This window comes from Oncorhynchus gorbuscha, linkage group LG11, assembly GCF_021184085.1.
Source record: "Oncorhynchus gorbuscha isolate QuinsamMale2020 ecotype Even-year linkage group LG11, OgorEven_v1.0, whole genome shotgun sequence".
In the NCBI taxonomy this organism is placed as follows: Eukaryota; Metazoa; Chordata; class Actinopteri; order Salmoniformes; family Salmonidae; genus Oncorhynchus; species Oncorhynchus gorbuscha.
The window spans coordinates 64570158-64583904 of record NC_060183.1 but is presented as its reverse complement, the minus strand read 5'-3'; the positions used below and the strand labels follow the sequence as shown (position 1 = coordinate 64583904).

At 48.0% G+C, this 13747-nt stretch overlaps 1 protein-coding gene across 2 annotated transcripts; it reads left to right on the top strand.

Moving 5' to 3' along the window:
* The first annotated feature begins 11104 nt into the window (after positions 1 to 11104).
* Positions 11105 to 13267, top strand: LOC124047922 (centrin-3-like). Of its 2 annotated transcripts, none has more exons than XM_046368269.1 (5): positions 11105 to 11252; positions 11651 to 11786; positions 11905 to 12019; positions 12314 to 12505; positions 12634 to 13267. In XM_046368269.1, the coding sequence occupies exons 1-5, from the start codon at positions 11233 to 11235 to the stop codon at positions 12675 to 12677; spliced, it is 507 nt and encodes a 168-aa protein (XP_046224225.1). In that variant the 5' UTR covers positions 11105 to 11232; the 3' UTR covers positions 12678 to 13267. The 2 variants fall into 2 exon arrangements, with proteins under 2 accessions (XP_046224225.1, XP_046224224.1); XM_046368268.1 differs by having other exon boundaries at positions 12296 to 12505.
* Positions 13268 to 13747: the final 480 nt, after the last annotated feature.

Genomic DNA, 13747 nt, shown 5'->3' with positions numbered 1-13747 from the left:
ATCTCCAGGAAGAGGGTTGGGCAGCCATGGTATAGTAGTTGTGGACATTTTGAGAATTAGTGGGTCAGGAAGTCGGATATCTCTGCAACAGGAAAAAGGCGGTGTTCCCCCCCTGGGGTCTGTTCTCATGTCAGTCACACACACACACACACACACACACACACACACACACACACACACACACACACACACACACACACACACACACACACACACACACACACACACACACACACACACACATCCCAACTGCTACTACCAGACTTATTATTATTATAATTGCTAAACACTGCACAATGTAAACACTTGCCCCCCAATCCCCCGTTCCCCAAGACATGTGTACATATTGGTCTATAAATTGTGCCTTCCTGTATTATACTTATGCAAAATAATATTATTTATTATACTGAGCAATTTACTTTATGTTCACATTTGTATATTTTATTATTTCTTATTGTTGTTGCATTGTTGAGAATTAACCTGAAAGTAAGCATTTGGTTGGACTGTGTATACCATGGGTATCCTGTAAATACAACTAATGAAACTTGAAACTTGTTGTGTTTCAGATGTGTGTTCAGAACAGACACACCAATATACAGTATATGTCAGGAAATATACACACACACACACACACACACACACACACACACACACACACACACACACACACACACACACACACACACACACACACACACACACACACACACACACACACACACACACACACACACACACACACAATGAAAGGCCACTTGAGTACAGTTTTGGCTGATGCTCTACAGGAGCAGCTACTGTGCCATAGATAAACACAAACCGGTTTGGACTGGCTGGAGAGACACAGTCATTAAGTCAACCTAGTACATGTTTGTGTGTGTGTGTTGTTTAAGTGTTTGTGTTTGTATGTCCTAACACAGATATTTGAAGTCCTGGAATATGTTCTCAGGGGAGAAAATGTTTGGGGCTATATGCCTCTGACTGTAGCACACATGCCCCCCACCCGCCACTCATGTTACCTCATGACCCAGGTTGTGAGTGTGTGAATTTGTGTGTGGGTGTGTGGTGACCCAGGGCAGTGAAAAAATACTCTGGGCACAGCCAGTACTTGTCTGAGGGCATAGGAGAGTGAGACATAATTTAATTAGATTGTTATCAGATAACAACATGCCACATTGGACAGCAGATTATATAACAATCCCACAGAAGCACGCACCCAATTCATTTCTAAATCATCCCCCAAAAAACGAACCTGATAAATGAATAGGAAGTCTAGACACTGATCTAAGAGCAGTTTTGCAATTCCTCCTATAATCATTTCCATCAAGGTTAGCTGATCCTAGATCTGCGTCTAATGCCAAGTTTGAGCCTGTTGCAGACAGTAAGGCAACAATATTTTTTTACAGTTGTTAATAAGGTCAATAATAGAACATGGAATCTCACAGAGAGACAAGAACTCAGATACATTCAGATAAAGAGAAAGAGTTATTGCGTGAGTGGTTTGAATGTAGGGTCATTCCACGAAATTAGTGCCTTTTGCATCCCTTTGACATTTTATGTAAAATTTGTGCACCAATATTGGGTTTTAAAAGCCTTATCAGGTATGAAGGTAAAACCCAGATGCAGACAATGTTGAATTCACAATGGTTTAATAATCCAACAGGGGCAGGCAATGGACAGGTCAAGGCAGGCAGGGGTCAGTAAACCAGAGGTAGGGCAACGGTACCAGACGGCAGGCAGGCTCAAGGTCAGGGTAGGCAGAGGTCAATAATCCAAAGGTGGGACAAAGGTACAGGTTGGCAGGCAGGCTCAGGGTCAGGTGCAGGCAGAGTAGTCAGGCAGGCGGGCTCAGAGTCAGTACAGGCAAGGGTCAAAACCAGGAGGGTGAGAAAAAAAGAGCTTGGGAAAAGCAGGAGCTGAGACACAAAAATGCTGTTTGACTTGACAAACAGGCAACAGACAAACAGAGAACACAGGTATAAATACACAGGGGATAATTGGGAAGATGGGTGACACCTGGAGGGGGTGGAGACAATCACAACGATAGGTGAACCAGATCAGGATGTGACAGTCCCCCCCCCAGGGGCGCCACCTGGTGTCCTACCTGGGCGCATACCTGGTTGACCGGGGTGCCGGCGGTGGAAGTCGGCAATGAGGGGAGGCTGATATCCCAAGGAACACTCGAAGGGAGAGACCCGTGGCAGAGCAAGAAAGGCTTTTGCGAGCGTACTCAACCCATACCGGTTGCTGACTCCAGGTGGTAGGTTTGGTGGAGACTAGGCAGCGAAGAGCCGTCTCTAAGTCCTGGTTGGTTCGCTCTGACTGGCCGTTGGACTGGGGGTGGAATCCGGAGTACACGCTGGGTGACAACCCAATGAGCGCGTAGAACGCCTTCCAGAACCGGTACGAGAACTGTGGACCCCGGTCGGAGACCATGACCACTGGGAGTTTGTGGATCCGGACGACGTGCTGCACCATAAGCTAGGCTATCTTCTTGGCTGAGGGTAGTTTGGGGAGGGAAATGAAGTGGGCGGCTTTGAAAAACCGTTCGACCACAGTCAGAATGGCAGTGTTGCCCTCAGATGAGGGGAGACCAATGACGAAATCCAGGGATATATGGGACCAGGGACGGTGAGGGACAGGAGGAGGAGTCTTGTTCTGTTCATAGACTGTGCAGGCGGCGATAAACGTGGCAACATCTGGAACTATAGTAGGCCACCAAAAGCGTTGTCGCACGAAGGCCAGGGTCCGACGATAGCCCGGGTGAAAGGCAAGGAGGAATGGGAGGAATGGGCCCACTCCAGGACTGCGGAGCGGGAACAGCGTCAGGCACAAACATCCGGTTATCCCCCAAGGTTTGGCTGGGACTGCTGTGCCTCCCGGACCTGTTTCCCTATACCCCAGCCGAATGCTGTCGCCAGGAACAAGATGGGAAGGATGGTCTTCGGGCTCCGGGGTGGTAACCGTAGGGTTATAGCGGCGAGACAGGGCATCTGGCTTGACGTTCTTGGATCCCAGATGGTGGGAGTGGGAAAAGTTGAACCGGGGGGCCATCTCACTTGCCTGGAGTTGAGGCACTTGGCGGTGCGGAGATTCTCCAGGTTTTTGTAGTTGGTCCACTCAATGAATGGATGTTCCGCCCCTTATAGCCAGTGCCTTCATTCCTCCAAAGCCATCTTCACTGCGAGAAGCGCCCGATTCCCCACATCGTAATTCCTCTCAGTGGCGTTGAGAGAAGAAGGCGCAGGAACGAAGTTTGAGGTCCAGGGCAGAACGTTGGGACATGACAGCCCCCACTCCGACATCCGAAGCATTGGCCTCCACCACAAACTGATGGGAAGGGTCAGGATGAACCAGTATAGGAGCAGTGGTGAAGCAGTGTTTAAGATCCCAGAACGCCCGGTCAGCGGCAGATGACCACCTGAAAGGAACCTTGGTAGAGGTGAGTGCAGACAGGGGGGAGGCCAGGGTGCTGTAACCCCAGATAATGCGGCAATAAAAGTTGGCAAATCCCTGGAAGTGTTGCAGCTGCACCCTGGACGTAGGCTGAGGCCAATCTACCACCGCTCTCACCTTCTCGGGATCCATCTGGACACTCCCAGCAGAGATGATGTAGCCCAAAAAGGGAATGGTGGAGTGATGGAACTCGCACTTTTCCGCCTTAACAAACAACTGGCTCTCCAGAAGGCGCCTGTCGGACGTGGAGCATGTGTTCTTGGGGGGAGCAGGAGAAGACAAGGATGTCATCAATGTAGATGCAGACGAACCGGTACAGTGTGTCCTGGAGAACATCATTCACCAGAGCCTGGAACACGGCAGGGGTGTTGGTAATCCCAAAGGGCATGACCAGATATTTGCAGAGGCCTCTGGCTGTGTTGAAGGAGGTCTTCCACTCATCCCACTCTCGTATCCGCATCAGGTGGTAGGCGTTTCGTAGATCCAGCTTGGAGAAAACAGTGGCCCCCTGGAGCAGCTCAAAGGCAGAGGAAATGAGTGGTAGCGGATAACGGTTCTTCACTGTAATGTCATTGAGTCCCCGATACGATAGTCAATGCAGGGGTGCAGGATCTTGTCCTTTTTCTCCACGAAGAAGCAACCTGCGCCAGCGGGATGGATAAATCCTGTAGCTAGGGAGTCCCCAGTGTAGGTCTCCATAGACTTGGACTGTAGTCCCGACGAAGGGTACAGATGTCCCTGGTATCCCTAGTGCTAGGAAGAAGGTCGATCCCGCAGTCATAGGAGCGGTGCGGCGGAGGGGAAGTGGTACTCCGCAGGAATGGCGGAGAGGTCTGGAGAAACTTCTGAGCCTCCAGGAAGACGTCCCTGGGCAGGATGCGGCAACTTCAGACAAAGTGCATGGCAGAATGGACTCCAGCCCATGATAGCACCTGTAGATCAGTTGAAGTGGGGATTGTGTCGCTGGAGCCAGGAGAATCCCAAAACCACAGGAATCTGGGGAGACATGATGAGCAGGAATTGAATGGTATCGCTGTGATTCCCTGACACACGTAGGTTGATGGGAGTGGTGTTATGGGTGACCCAACCTATAGAGCGCCTGTCCAGCACTCTAACATCCATGGGAATGGAGAGGGGCTGAGTGGGGATGTTCAGCTCGGAAGACAGTGTGGCGTCCAAAATGCACTCATCGGCCCCAGAGTCAATGAGGACCTGGAGAGATTTGGACTGGTTTCCCCAAAGCAGAATGGCATGATAAGTGGTGTGAGTAAGGGAAGCAGAAAAGTTTCCCATATGGCCCACCAAAGCACTCACTCCTACCGGTGAGCCTGGTCTTTTACCAGGCAAGAGGACACAAAATGACTATAACTCCCACAATACAGACAGCTCCTTGTGTTGATCCTGTGTTGCCGTTCCACTGGTGACAGCCCAGCTCTATCTAGTTGCATAGGCTTGAGAAATAGTGCCTCGGCCATCTTCGGTGACTGTCGAGGAATGTCGGGAAAACTCGAGTGATCTCAGCAACAGAACTGCCGGAGACTTCGGGGATGACTCAGAGGTGAGGTGGAATCCCTGGACGTGCGAGCGAAATCAAATTTCCTCTCCATCCAGCAATCGCCCATCGATGCAGATGGTCAAAGCGATGAGGGAGTCAAGATCCGTGGATAACTCCTGAACAGCAAACTCATCCTTAACCTCCTCCAAGACGCCGTGCAGGAACATGTCAAACAGTGCTTCCTGTTTCCACGCACTCTCCGCTGCCAACGTGCGGAAATCTACCGCATAGTCGGCCACTCTGTGGGAGTCCTGCCGGAGCTGGATTAGCTACCGGGCACCATCTCTCCCGGAGAACGGGGCATCAAAAACCTTCCTCACCTTTCCCATGAACCCCTCCAGACACCATCACATGGCCGGCTGTTGTTCCCATACGGCAGTATGGTGATGAGATAGGCTATCTTGGAGCGATCTGAGGGGAAGAAGGAGGGCTGAAGCTCGAAGATGAGGGCACACTGAGCTAAAAACAGGTACTCGGCTCTCCATTAAAGGGCTCCCGGGAAGGTGGAGTGGCCGGGGGGCGGCGCTGCTAACCACCGAGTTACTGAGGGGCGGTGGTATCACTCCCTGACCTTAGAGATCCTTCTTATGTCTCTATTTGGTTTGGTCAGGGTGTGATTTGGGGTGGGTATTCCATGTTCTATTATTTGTATTTCTATGTTTTGGCCGGGTAGGGTTCTCAATCAGGGACAACTGTCTATCGTTGTTTCGGATTGAGAACCATACTTAGGTAGCCCTTTTCCCACCTGTCTTTGTGGGAAGTTGACTTTGTTTATGGTAATAGCCTTTAGCTTCACGGTTTGTTTTGTATTATTTATTGTTTTGTTCGGGTTCTTTTCTAATAAAAATAATATGTACACTCACCACACTGCACCTTGGTCCTCTTCAATCAACGGCCGTGACAGAACTTCCCACCACCAAGGGACCAAGCAGTGTGGTAAGGAGGAGCAGCGTGTTCAGGATTCATGGACTTGGGAGGACATCCTGGACGGGAAAGGACCCTGGCGGCAGGCTGGAATATCGCCGTCCAAATGAGGAACTGTAAGGAGCTAAAGCTGAGCGACAGCGATATGAGGAGGCTAACCAGCGAAGCAGGCACGAGAGGCAGCCCCCCAATTATTTTGGTAGGGGGCACACGGGGAGTGTGGCAGAGTCAGGATTCAGACCTGGGCCAACTCCCCGTGCTAACATTGGCGAGCATGTGACTGGTCAGGCACCGTCCTATGGGGTGATGCGCACGGTGTCTCGAGTGAGCATTCACAGGCTGGTGTGCTCTGTGCCAGTGTCCTGCATTTGCAGGGTGGAAGTGGGCATCCAGCCAGAACGGGTTGTGCCAGCTCTGCGCTCGAGACAGCCATTGCGCCTCCACGGCCCAGTGTATCCGGTGACTCTGCCAAGAACTAAGCCTCCAGTATGTCTCCCCAGCCCGGTGAGTCCTGTGCCTGCTCCCAGAGCCAGGCCCCCTGTGTGTCTCTCCTCTCCAGTGATGATCCATGGCACAAAGCCTCGATTGATGATCCATGGCACGAAGCCTCAAGTGATGATCCATGGCACGAAGCCTCCAGTGATAATCCATGAAAGAAAGCCTCCAGTGATGATCCATGGCACGAAGCCTCCAGTGATGATCCATGGCAAGAAGCCTCCTATGATGATCCGTGGCACAAAGCCTCCAGTGATGATCCATGGCAAGAAGCCTCCAGTGATGATCCATGGCAAGAAGCCTCCAGTAATGATCCATGGCACGAAGCCTCCAATGATGATCCATGGCAAGAAGCCTCCATTGATGATCCATGGCACGAAGCTTCCAGTGACGATCCATGGCAAGAAGCCTCCAGTAATGATCCATGGCGCGAAGCATCCAGTGATGATCCATGGCAAGAAGCCTCCAGTGATGATCCTTGGCACGAAGCCTCCAGTGATGATCCATGGCAAGAAGCCTCCAGTGATGATCCTTGGCACGATGCCTCCAGTGATGATCCATGGCACAAAGCCTACAATGACGGTCCGGAGCCTCCAAAGACGGTCTCCAGTCCAGAGCCTCCAAAGACGGTCTCCAGTCCAGAGCCTCCAGAGACGGTCTCCAGTCCGGAGCCTCCAGAGACGGTCTCTAGTCCAGAGCCTCCAGAGACGGACTCCAGTCCGGAGCCTCCGGAGACGGCCTCCAGTCCGGGGCCCGCAGCGAGGGTGCCCAGTCCGAGGCCAGCAACGAGGGTGCCCAGTCCTAGTCCCGCAACAAGGGTACCCAGTCCGGGGCCCGCAACGAGTGTCCCCAGTCCGGAGTCGGCGACGAGGGTCCCCGCACCAGAGGTGCCACCAAAGTGGGGTGAGCCAGTGGTGGAGCGGGGTCTGCGTCCCGCACCTGAGCCACCAACGCAGGTAGATGCCCACCCAGACCCTCCCCTATAGGTTCAGGTTTTGCGGCCGGAGTCCGCACCTTTGAGGGGGGGGGGATTGCTCCAGCTGCATGTCCAACACAAAGCAATTTCTCGTGCCTACCAATGGAGGCTCTTTGGGAGGAGATGGCATTGAGCAGCTGGCCCGGGTCTGCTGGGTCAGTCATGGCCAGTTCGTACTATCAGGTATGAAGGTAAGACCCAGACTTGGACGGGGGTGGAGACAATCACAAAGACAGGTGAAACAGATCAGGGTGTGAGAAGCCTGTTATATTCAATGAAGTGCCCTTTAATATAGACCACGTGGAGAATTCAGTAAATCAGGTATTTAATATGAATAAAGACGTTTTGACATTTCCTTGCACCATCTGTCACTTCCAGGAAGATTTTAGCCCACTTAACCCCAACATTTCTCCAAGTTTTTACCATCATTATAAAGCCCTAGCTATTGAGTTGATTTGATAGTCATTTCTAAAGATGATTATTTATTTATTGTGATTAGTGATTCATTTTAAAGTTTTAAAAAACCTGCCCCCCATTTTAAAGTCAATCCTGTTATGTGAACTCAACTCTCATTTTAATATGGTGAAACTATTCCTTTTTTAGAATTGTTTATTTTTAAAGAAACATTGAACAACTAATAGTCATAGTGGCTGAGTCAGTTACAGGGGCTGAGTCACTGGCTTACTGGTGGTCTTTCATGCCGTCCCTAGGAGGGGTGTGTCACTTGAGTGGGTTGAGTCACTGACGTGATCTTCCTGTCTGGGTTGGCGCCCCCCCCTTGGGTTGTGCCGTGGCGGAGATCTTTGTGGGCTATACTCGGCCTTGTCTCAGGATGGTAAGTTGGTGGTTGAAGATATCCCTCTAGTGGTGTGGGGGCTGTGCTTTGGCAAAGTGGGTGGGGTTATATCCTTCCTGTTTGGCCCTGTCCGGGGGTATCATCGGATGGAGCCACAGTGTCTCCTGACCCCTTCTCCTGTCTTAGCCTGATGTACTGTGTGAATTTAAGTATGCTGTCTCTAATTCTCTCTTTCTCTCAGAGGACCTGAGCCCTAGGACCTTGCCTCAGGACTACCTGGCATGATGACTCCTTGCTGTCCCCAGTCCACCTGGCCGTGCTGCTGCTCCAGTTTCAACTGTTCTGCCTGCGGCTATGCAATCCTGGCATGTTCACCGGACGTGCTACCTATCCCAGACCTGCTGTTTTCAACTCTCTAGAGACAGCAGGAGTGGTAGAGATACTCTTAATGATCGGCTATGAAAAGCCAACTGACATTTACTCCTGAGGTGCTGACTTGGTGCACCCTCGACAACCACTGTGATTATTATTATTTGACCATGCTGGTCATCTATGAACATTTGAACATCTTGGCCATGTTCTGTTATAATCTCCACCCGGCACAGCCAGAAGAGGACTGGTCACCCCTCATAGCCTGGTTCCTCTCTAGGTTTCTTCCTAGGTTTTGGCCTTTCTAGGGAGTTTTTCTTAGCCATCGTGTATCTACACCTGCATTGCTTGCAGTTTGGGGTTTTAGGCTGGGTTTCTGTACAGCACTTTGAGATATCAGCTGATGTACGAAGGGCTATATAAATACATTTGATTTGATTTGATAGTGTAAAAGCAGATGGGCTGGTTCTACTATTTTTGGCCATTTTCTGGAGTTTTGTGGTGGAAAACTGAGCGGGTCAAGTACAACACATAGTAGATAGACAGGCTATAAATGTTTTAACAATGTAACCTTTTTTGGTGAAGCTTGCATTCAATTTCCCCTCTATGTTGCACACAAAAAGCTTCCATTCTCCCTGTCATATGGAGATATATGGCTAATTTAAGATGAAATTATCAACCCTGTTACGGTCAACCCTGTTACTTTATTTGGCACTTAAGGTAATTACTATAGAAATATTTAATTGGTTTTACTCTTGAGATGGGAAAATGTGGAACATGTGCTCTTTATGAAAGAATGTAAAAATGTTGTGAAATCGAACCGAATTGGTGGAAAGACATGTGTAGCTCAATTGAGAATTAACACTGAGATAAAAGTGAAACAAAAGCTACACTTTCCTGATATGGCCTAGTAGTCTACTACGATTGTTACATAATTACTAATAATGGCCTCTACTACTACTATGACTACTATTACTATGACTACAACTACTACTACTGCATTTTATATTTGACATTTGAGTCATTTAGCAGACACTCTTATCCAGAGTGACTTACAGTTAGTACATTCATCTTGAGATAGCTAGGTGGGACAACCACATATCACAGGCACAGAAAGAACATTGTCCTCAATAACGTAGCCATCAGTAGAGTCAGATCTAGAAGGGGGGGGGTCGAGGTGAGGAGGAAGATTATGTAAGATAATGTTTGAAGTGGTAGGGTTTCAGATGTTTTCGGAAGATGGGCAGGGACTCTGATGTCCTAGCTTCAGGGGGAAGCTGGGTCCACCATTGGGGTGCCAGGACAGAGACGAGCATGTACTGGGCTGAGTGGGAGCAGGCTTCCTTGTAGGGGTGGGACCCGAGGTGACAGAACGGAGTGCTCGGGTTGGGGTGTAGCCTGAAGGTAGGGAGGGGCGGTTCATTTAGCATAGCCTGAAGGTAGGGAGGGGCGGTTCATCTTGCTGTTCCATAGGTAAGCACCATGGTTTTGTAGTAGTGGATGCGAGCTTCAACTGGAAGCCACTGGAGTGTGTGGAGGAGCGGTGTGACATGAGAGAACTTGGGAAGGTTGAAAACCAGGCGGGCTGCAGCGTTCTGCATAAGTTGCAGGGGTTTGATGGCAAAAGAGGGGAACCCAGCCAATAACGAGTTGCAGTAGTCCAGACGGGAGAAGACAAGAGCCTGGATTAGGACCTGCACCGCTTCCTGTGTGAGGTAAGGGTGTACGCTAAGGATGTTGTAGAGCATGAACCTGCAGCAGTGGGTCACTGCTTTGATGTTTGTAGAGAACGACAGATGTTGTTCAGGGTCACACCAAGGTTCTTTGTACTCTGGGAGGGTGACACTGTGGAGTTGTCAACCGTGATGGAGAGGTCTACTACTACTACTACTACTACCACTACCACTACTACTACTATTTACAGTTATCCAGAGTGATATATTTTGATATATTCTAAATATATGGCTCTGTTGTTATCAACATTTGATTATATTTCAAACAAAAAATGTAAGTTCTCATATATATACCTTTATTTAACTAAGCAAGTCAGTTAAGAACAAATTCGTATTTACAATGACTGCCTAATGGAACAACGGGTCAACTGCCTTGTTCAGGGGCAGATTGACATATTTTTACCTTGTCAACTCGGGATTCAATCCAGTAACCTTTCAGGTTACTGGCCTTAACACTCTAACTAACCACTATGCTACCCGAGGCGTCATCTGTTGTCTTGTCATCGCAAACGTGAACAACCAGTAACAGGCACAAGATAGCTCACGTGTAGGTCTACCAGTCCTCCTGCTTCACTTGGGTCTAAAGACGATGAAACAGATCTCATGCATGAGTATTTTCCATCACTGGTCTCTGCCTCTTGTCAATATGGACATGCATCACCCTCTACTGGGCAGAGAGTGTAACAAGCACTTCGGGACGTCTTTTCGGGAGGAAAATGTGCAGCACCGCGATATTTCATTTGTCGAATCAAAAGTGACTTTGAAGCGGAACAATGATGTAGCAACCAATGGGAATCAACGAAACAGGCGCGGACTAACGGATTTGCTACAAGATGGTTTGTTGTGATTTTGGAAGCTGGGTTTTGCCTGTTACCGGTTCACGTTTTTGTCGGATTCTCTTGACATTTTAGGTCTACATAGCACAACTTGAATGATGAGTCTGTCTTTAAGGTATTTTGATTATTATTCGAGCACAGTATTTAAACGATTAGATTGCTACCTAGCAAGAACTGTGAAACAAACTAGCACCAACCAGCTAGATTCCTTGTTGCCAATGGTTGCGAGTTAGTGAGCCTATCTAGCTAGCGTTATATTTGACACAGTCTTTCACCCCGGCTACGTTAGGTTACAACTCAATCTATTTTTATTTTTGATAGTTAGCTCGCTGGCGAGGCTATATACTGTACAGGGGGTACCGATACAGAGTCAATGTGCGGGGGCACCGGTTAGTCCACATAATTGAGGTAATATGTACATGTGACTAAGTGATTCATCGACTAACTCATCGTGTCTATAGTCAATCTATGCTATTTCTCTGTTTTGACACAACACCTGACACTGATGTTCAGGACTGAGCTGGCAGTGGATAAAACCAAGCGGAAGAAGAGGAGAGAGTTGACTGAGGAGCAAAAGCTTGAAATCAAAGAGGCGTTTGAGCTGTTTGACACAGACAAAGACAAAGAGATAGATTACCATGAACTCAAGGTAAACATCTACCTACAAGTTACCTTATAAATGTACTAGTATTCTGGTGTCCGTCCGTCTGCTGTCTAATATGACAGGAAAAGTATAATTCTTAACTCTTCCTCTCTCTCACCCAAAGGTGGCAATGAGAGCTCTGGGTTTTGAGGTGAAGAAAGTGGATGTGCTGAAGATACTAAAAGATTACAACAGAGAAGGCAATGGCAAAATAACTTTTGATGACTTTAATGAAGTCGGTAAGTTCCTGCTGTGTTTAATTACACACTATTGGAATAGTTCCATGCCTGATATTGGTGTGTGCCTTTATTAATGCTGCACACTTTCTACTTCTCCTGTATTCCCCCTCATAACCCCCCCTTACCTCTTCCCTGTCTACTGTACCCACGTGGAAGAGGTAGGGACCCTGAATGATCTCTGATTGGACAAAATATGATATGTAGAGCAGACATGCTTCTCTGTACTGTAAGGGATCATGTCAACTCGATTCACTGAATTTAACCCTCTGTGTTTAGCCATGTTATTTGTCTCAGTGACAGACCGTATGCTACAGCGGGACCCTAAGGAGGAGATCCTGAAGGCCTTTAAGCTGTTTGATGATGACGACTCAGGGAGGATCAGCATGAGGAACCTGAGACGTGTGGCCAGAAAGCTTGGAGAGAGCATCACAGATGAGGAGCTGCGCAGCATGATCGATGAGTTTGATACAGACGGAGACGGAGAGAGTGAGTACACACAGGGAGCAGACACGGCATACATGCGCACACACACTCACACACATTCATCTTAATAACCTTCAATTTAAAATGTAAAAGTGATGTTCAAAACAAAGTTTTTTCTCTCTTTCTCCCAGTAAACCAGGAGGAGTTTGTTTCCATAATGACTGGAGACTCCTGATTAGTGAGCAGCTGCTTTGGGGGCTTGGCTAGGAGGCTGAGGCTGTAGATTCACTGTGGGATGAATGGGTCCCCCAGGTCACTGAGGAACTTCTGGAGAGGTTACCTTGTCTCCTTTCCTTCATCTAAACTGACTTAAAATATCTGGCCAGGTGAAGGAGAGGAGGTAAGGAAGCCACTAGTCTATTTGGACTCATCGTCTGGCCCAGTAGCACTGCTTTGGTTCTTGTCTTTGTTGAAACATGTTTTTTTTTATAAGTCTGATCCAACTACAACTATAGATAGTGTATGTTCTTTTATTTTTAGTACGGATCTTTCAAATGCAAATGGTATTCCCCCCAAAAAGAAAAATTGCTTGCTGTGATTTATGTTTGTTCCCTACAGAAAACTGTAGAGGTTATATTACAGGTCATCTCTCTGAAACATTCCAGGTAAACTTCAGTTTTCAATAGTATTTCTGGGTGGTGGTTTAAACAGCCAATACAAACAGGTTATACACTCCCACATTTTGTAGTTTAATAGGCCATTTTATTTGATTATTACCTTGTTTCTTTGTTATTTATTTGACATAATAAACCAAATTTGACTGACGTCTGCTCTTAACCTCTGTTATGGTCTGTAATCTCTTGACAAAATGGGTGCAGACTTCACACTGATGCAACAGGCTGGTCTATCTGGCAGTATGTGATGGTCTGCTGTTGTGACTTTCAATCACGAGAGAGAGGTGTTGTATTTCTCAAACACTGCATTGGACAAGATAATTAATTGGACTTACCATACACACACTGCTGTTGAGTGAGGTGAGGCAAGAACCCCTGTAACATCATCTATCATACCTGTTAAGTAAAGATGACTTACAATAAACTTGAACTTGAAAGGAAGCCTTGTTGGAGAGCTTATACAGTGAAAGACTTGATACTGAGAGCTCAACTGTCTCTCAGCAGAATGCTCCCTCTCATTTTGGTTTCATACAAAACCCCAGGCAGGCTGGTTTTAGATGAAGAGTTTCTGTCCCATAGTTGGCCTTGTGTTTTAGGAGGGTTTGGATCTTTTCTCTGGTTTGTGTTTGAT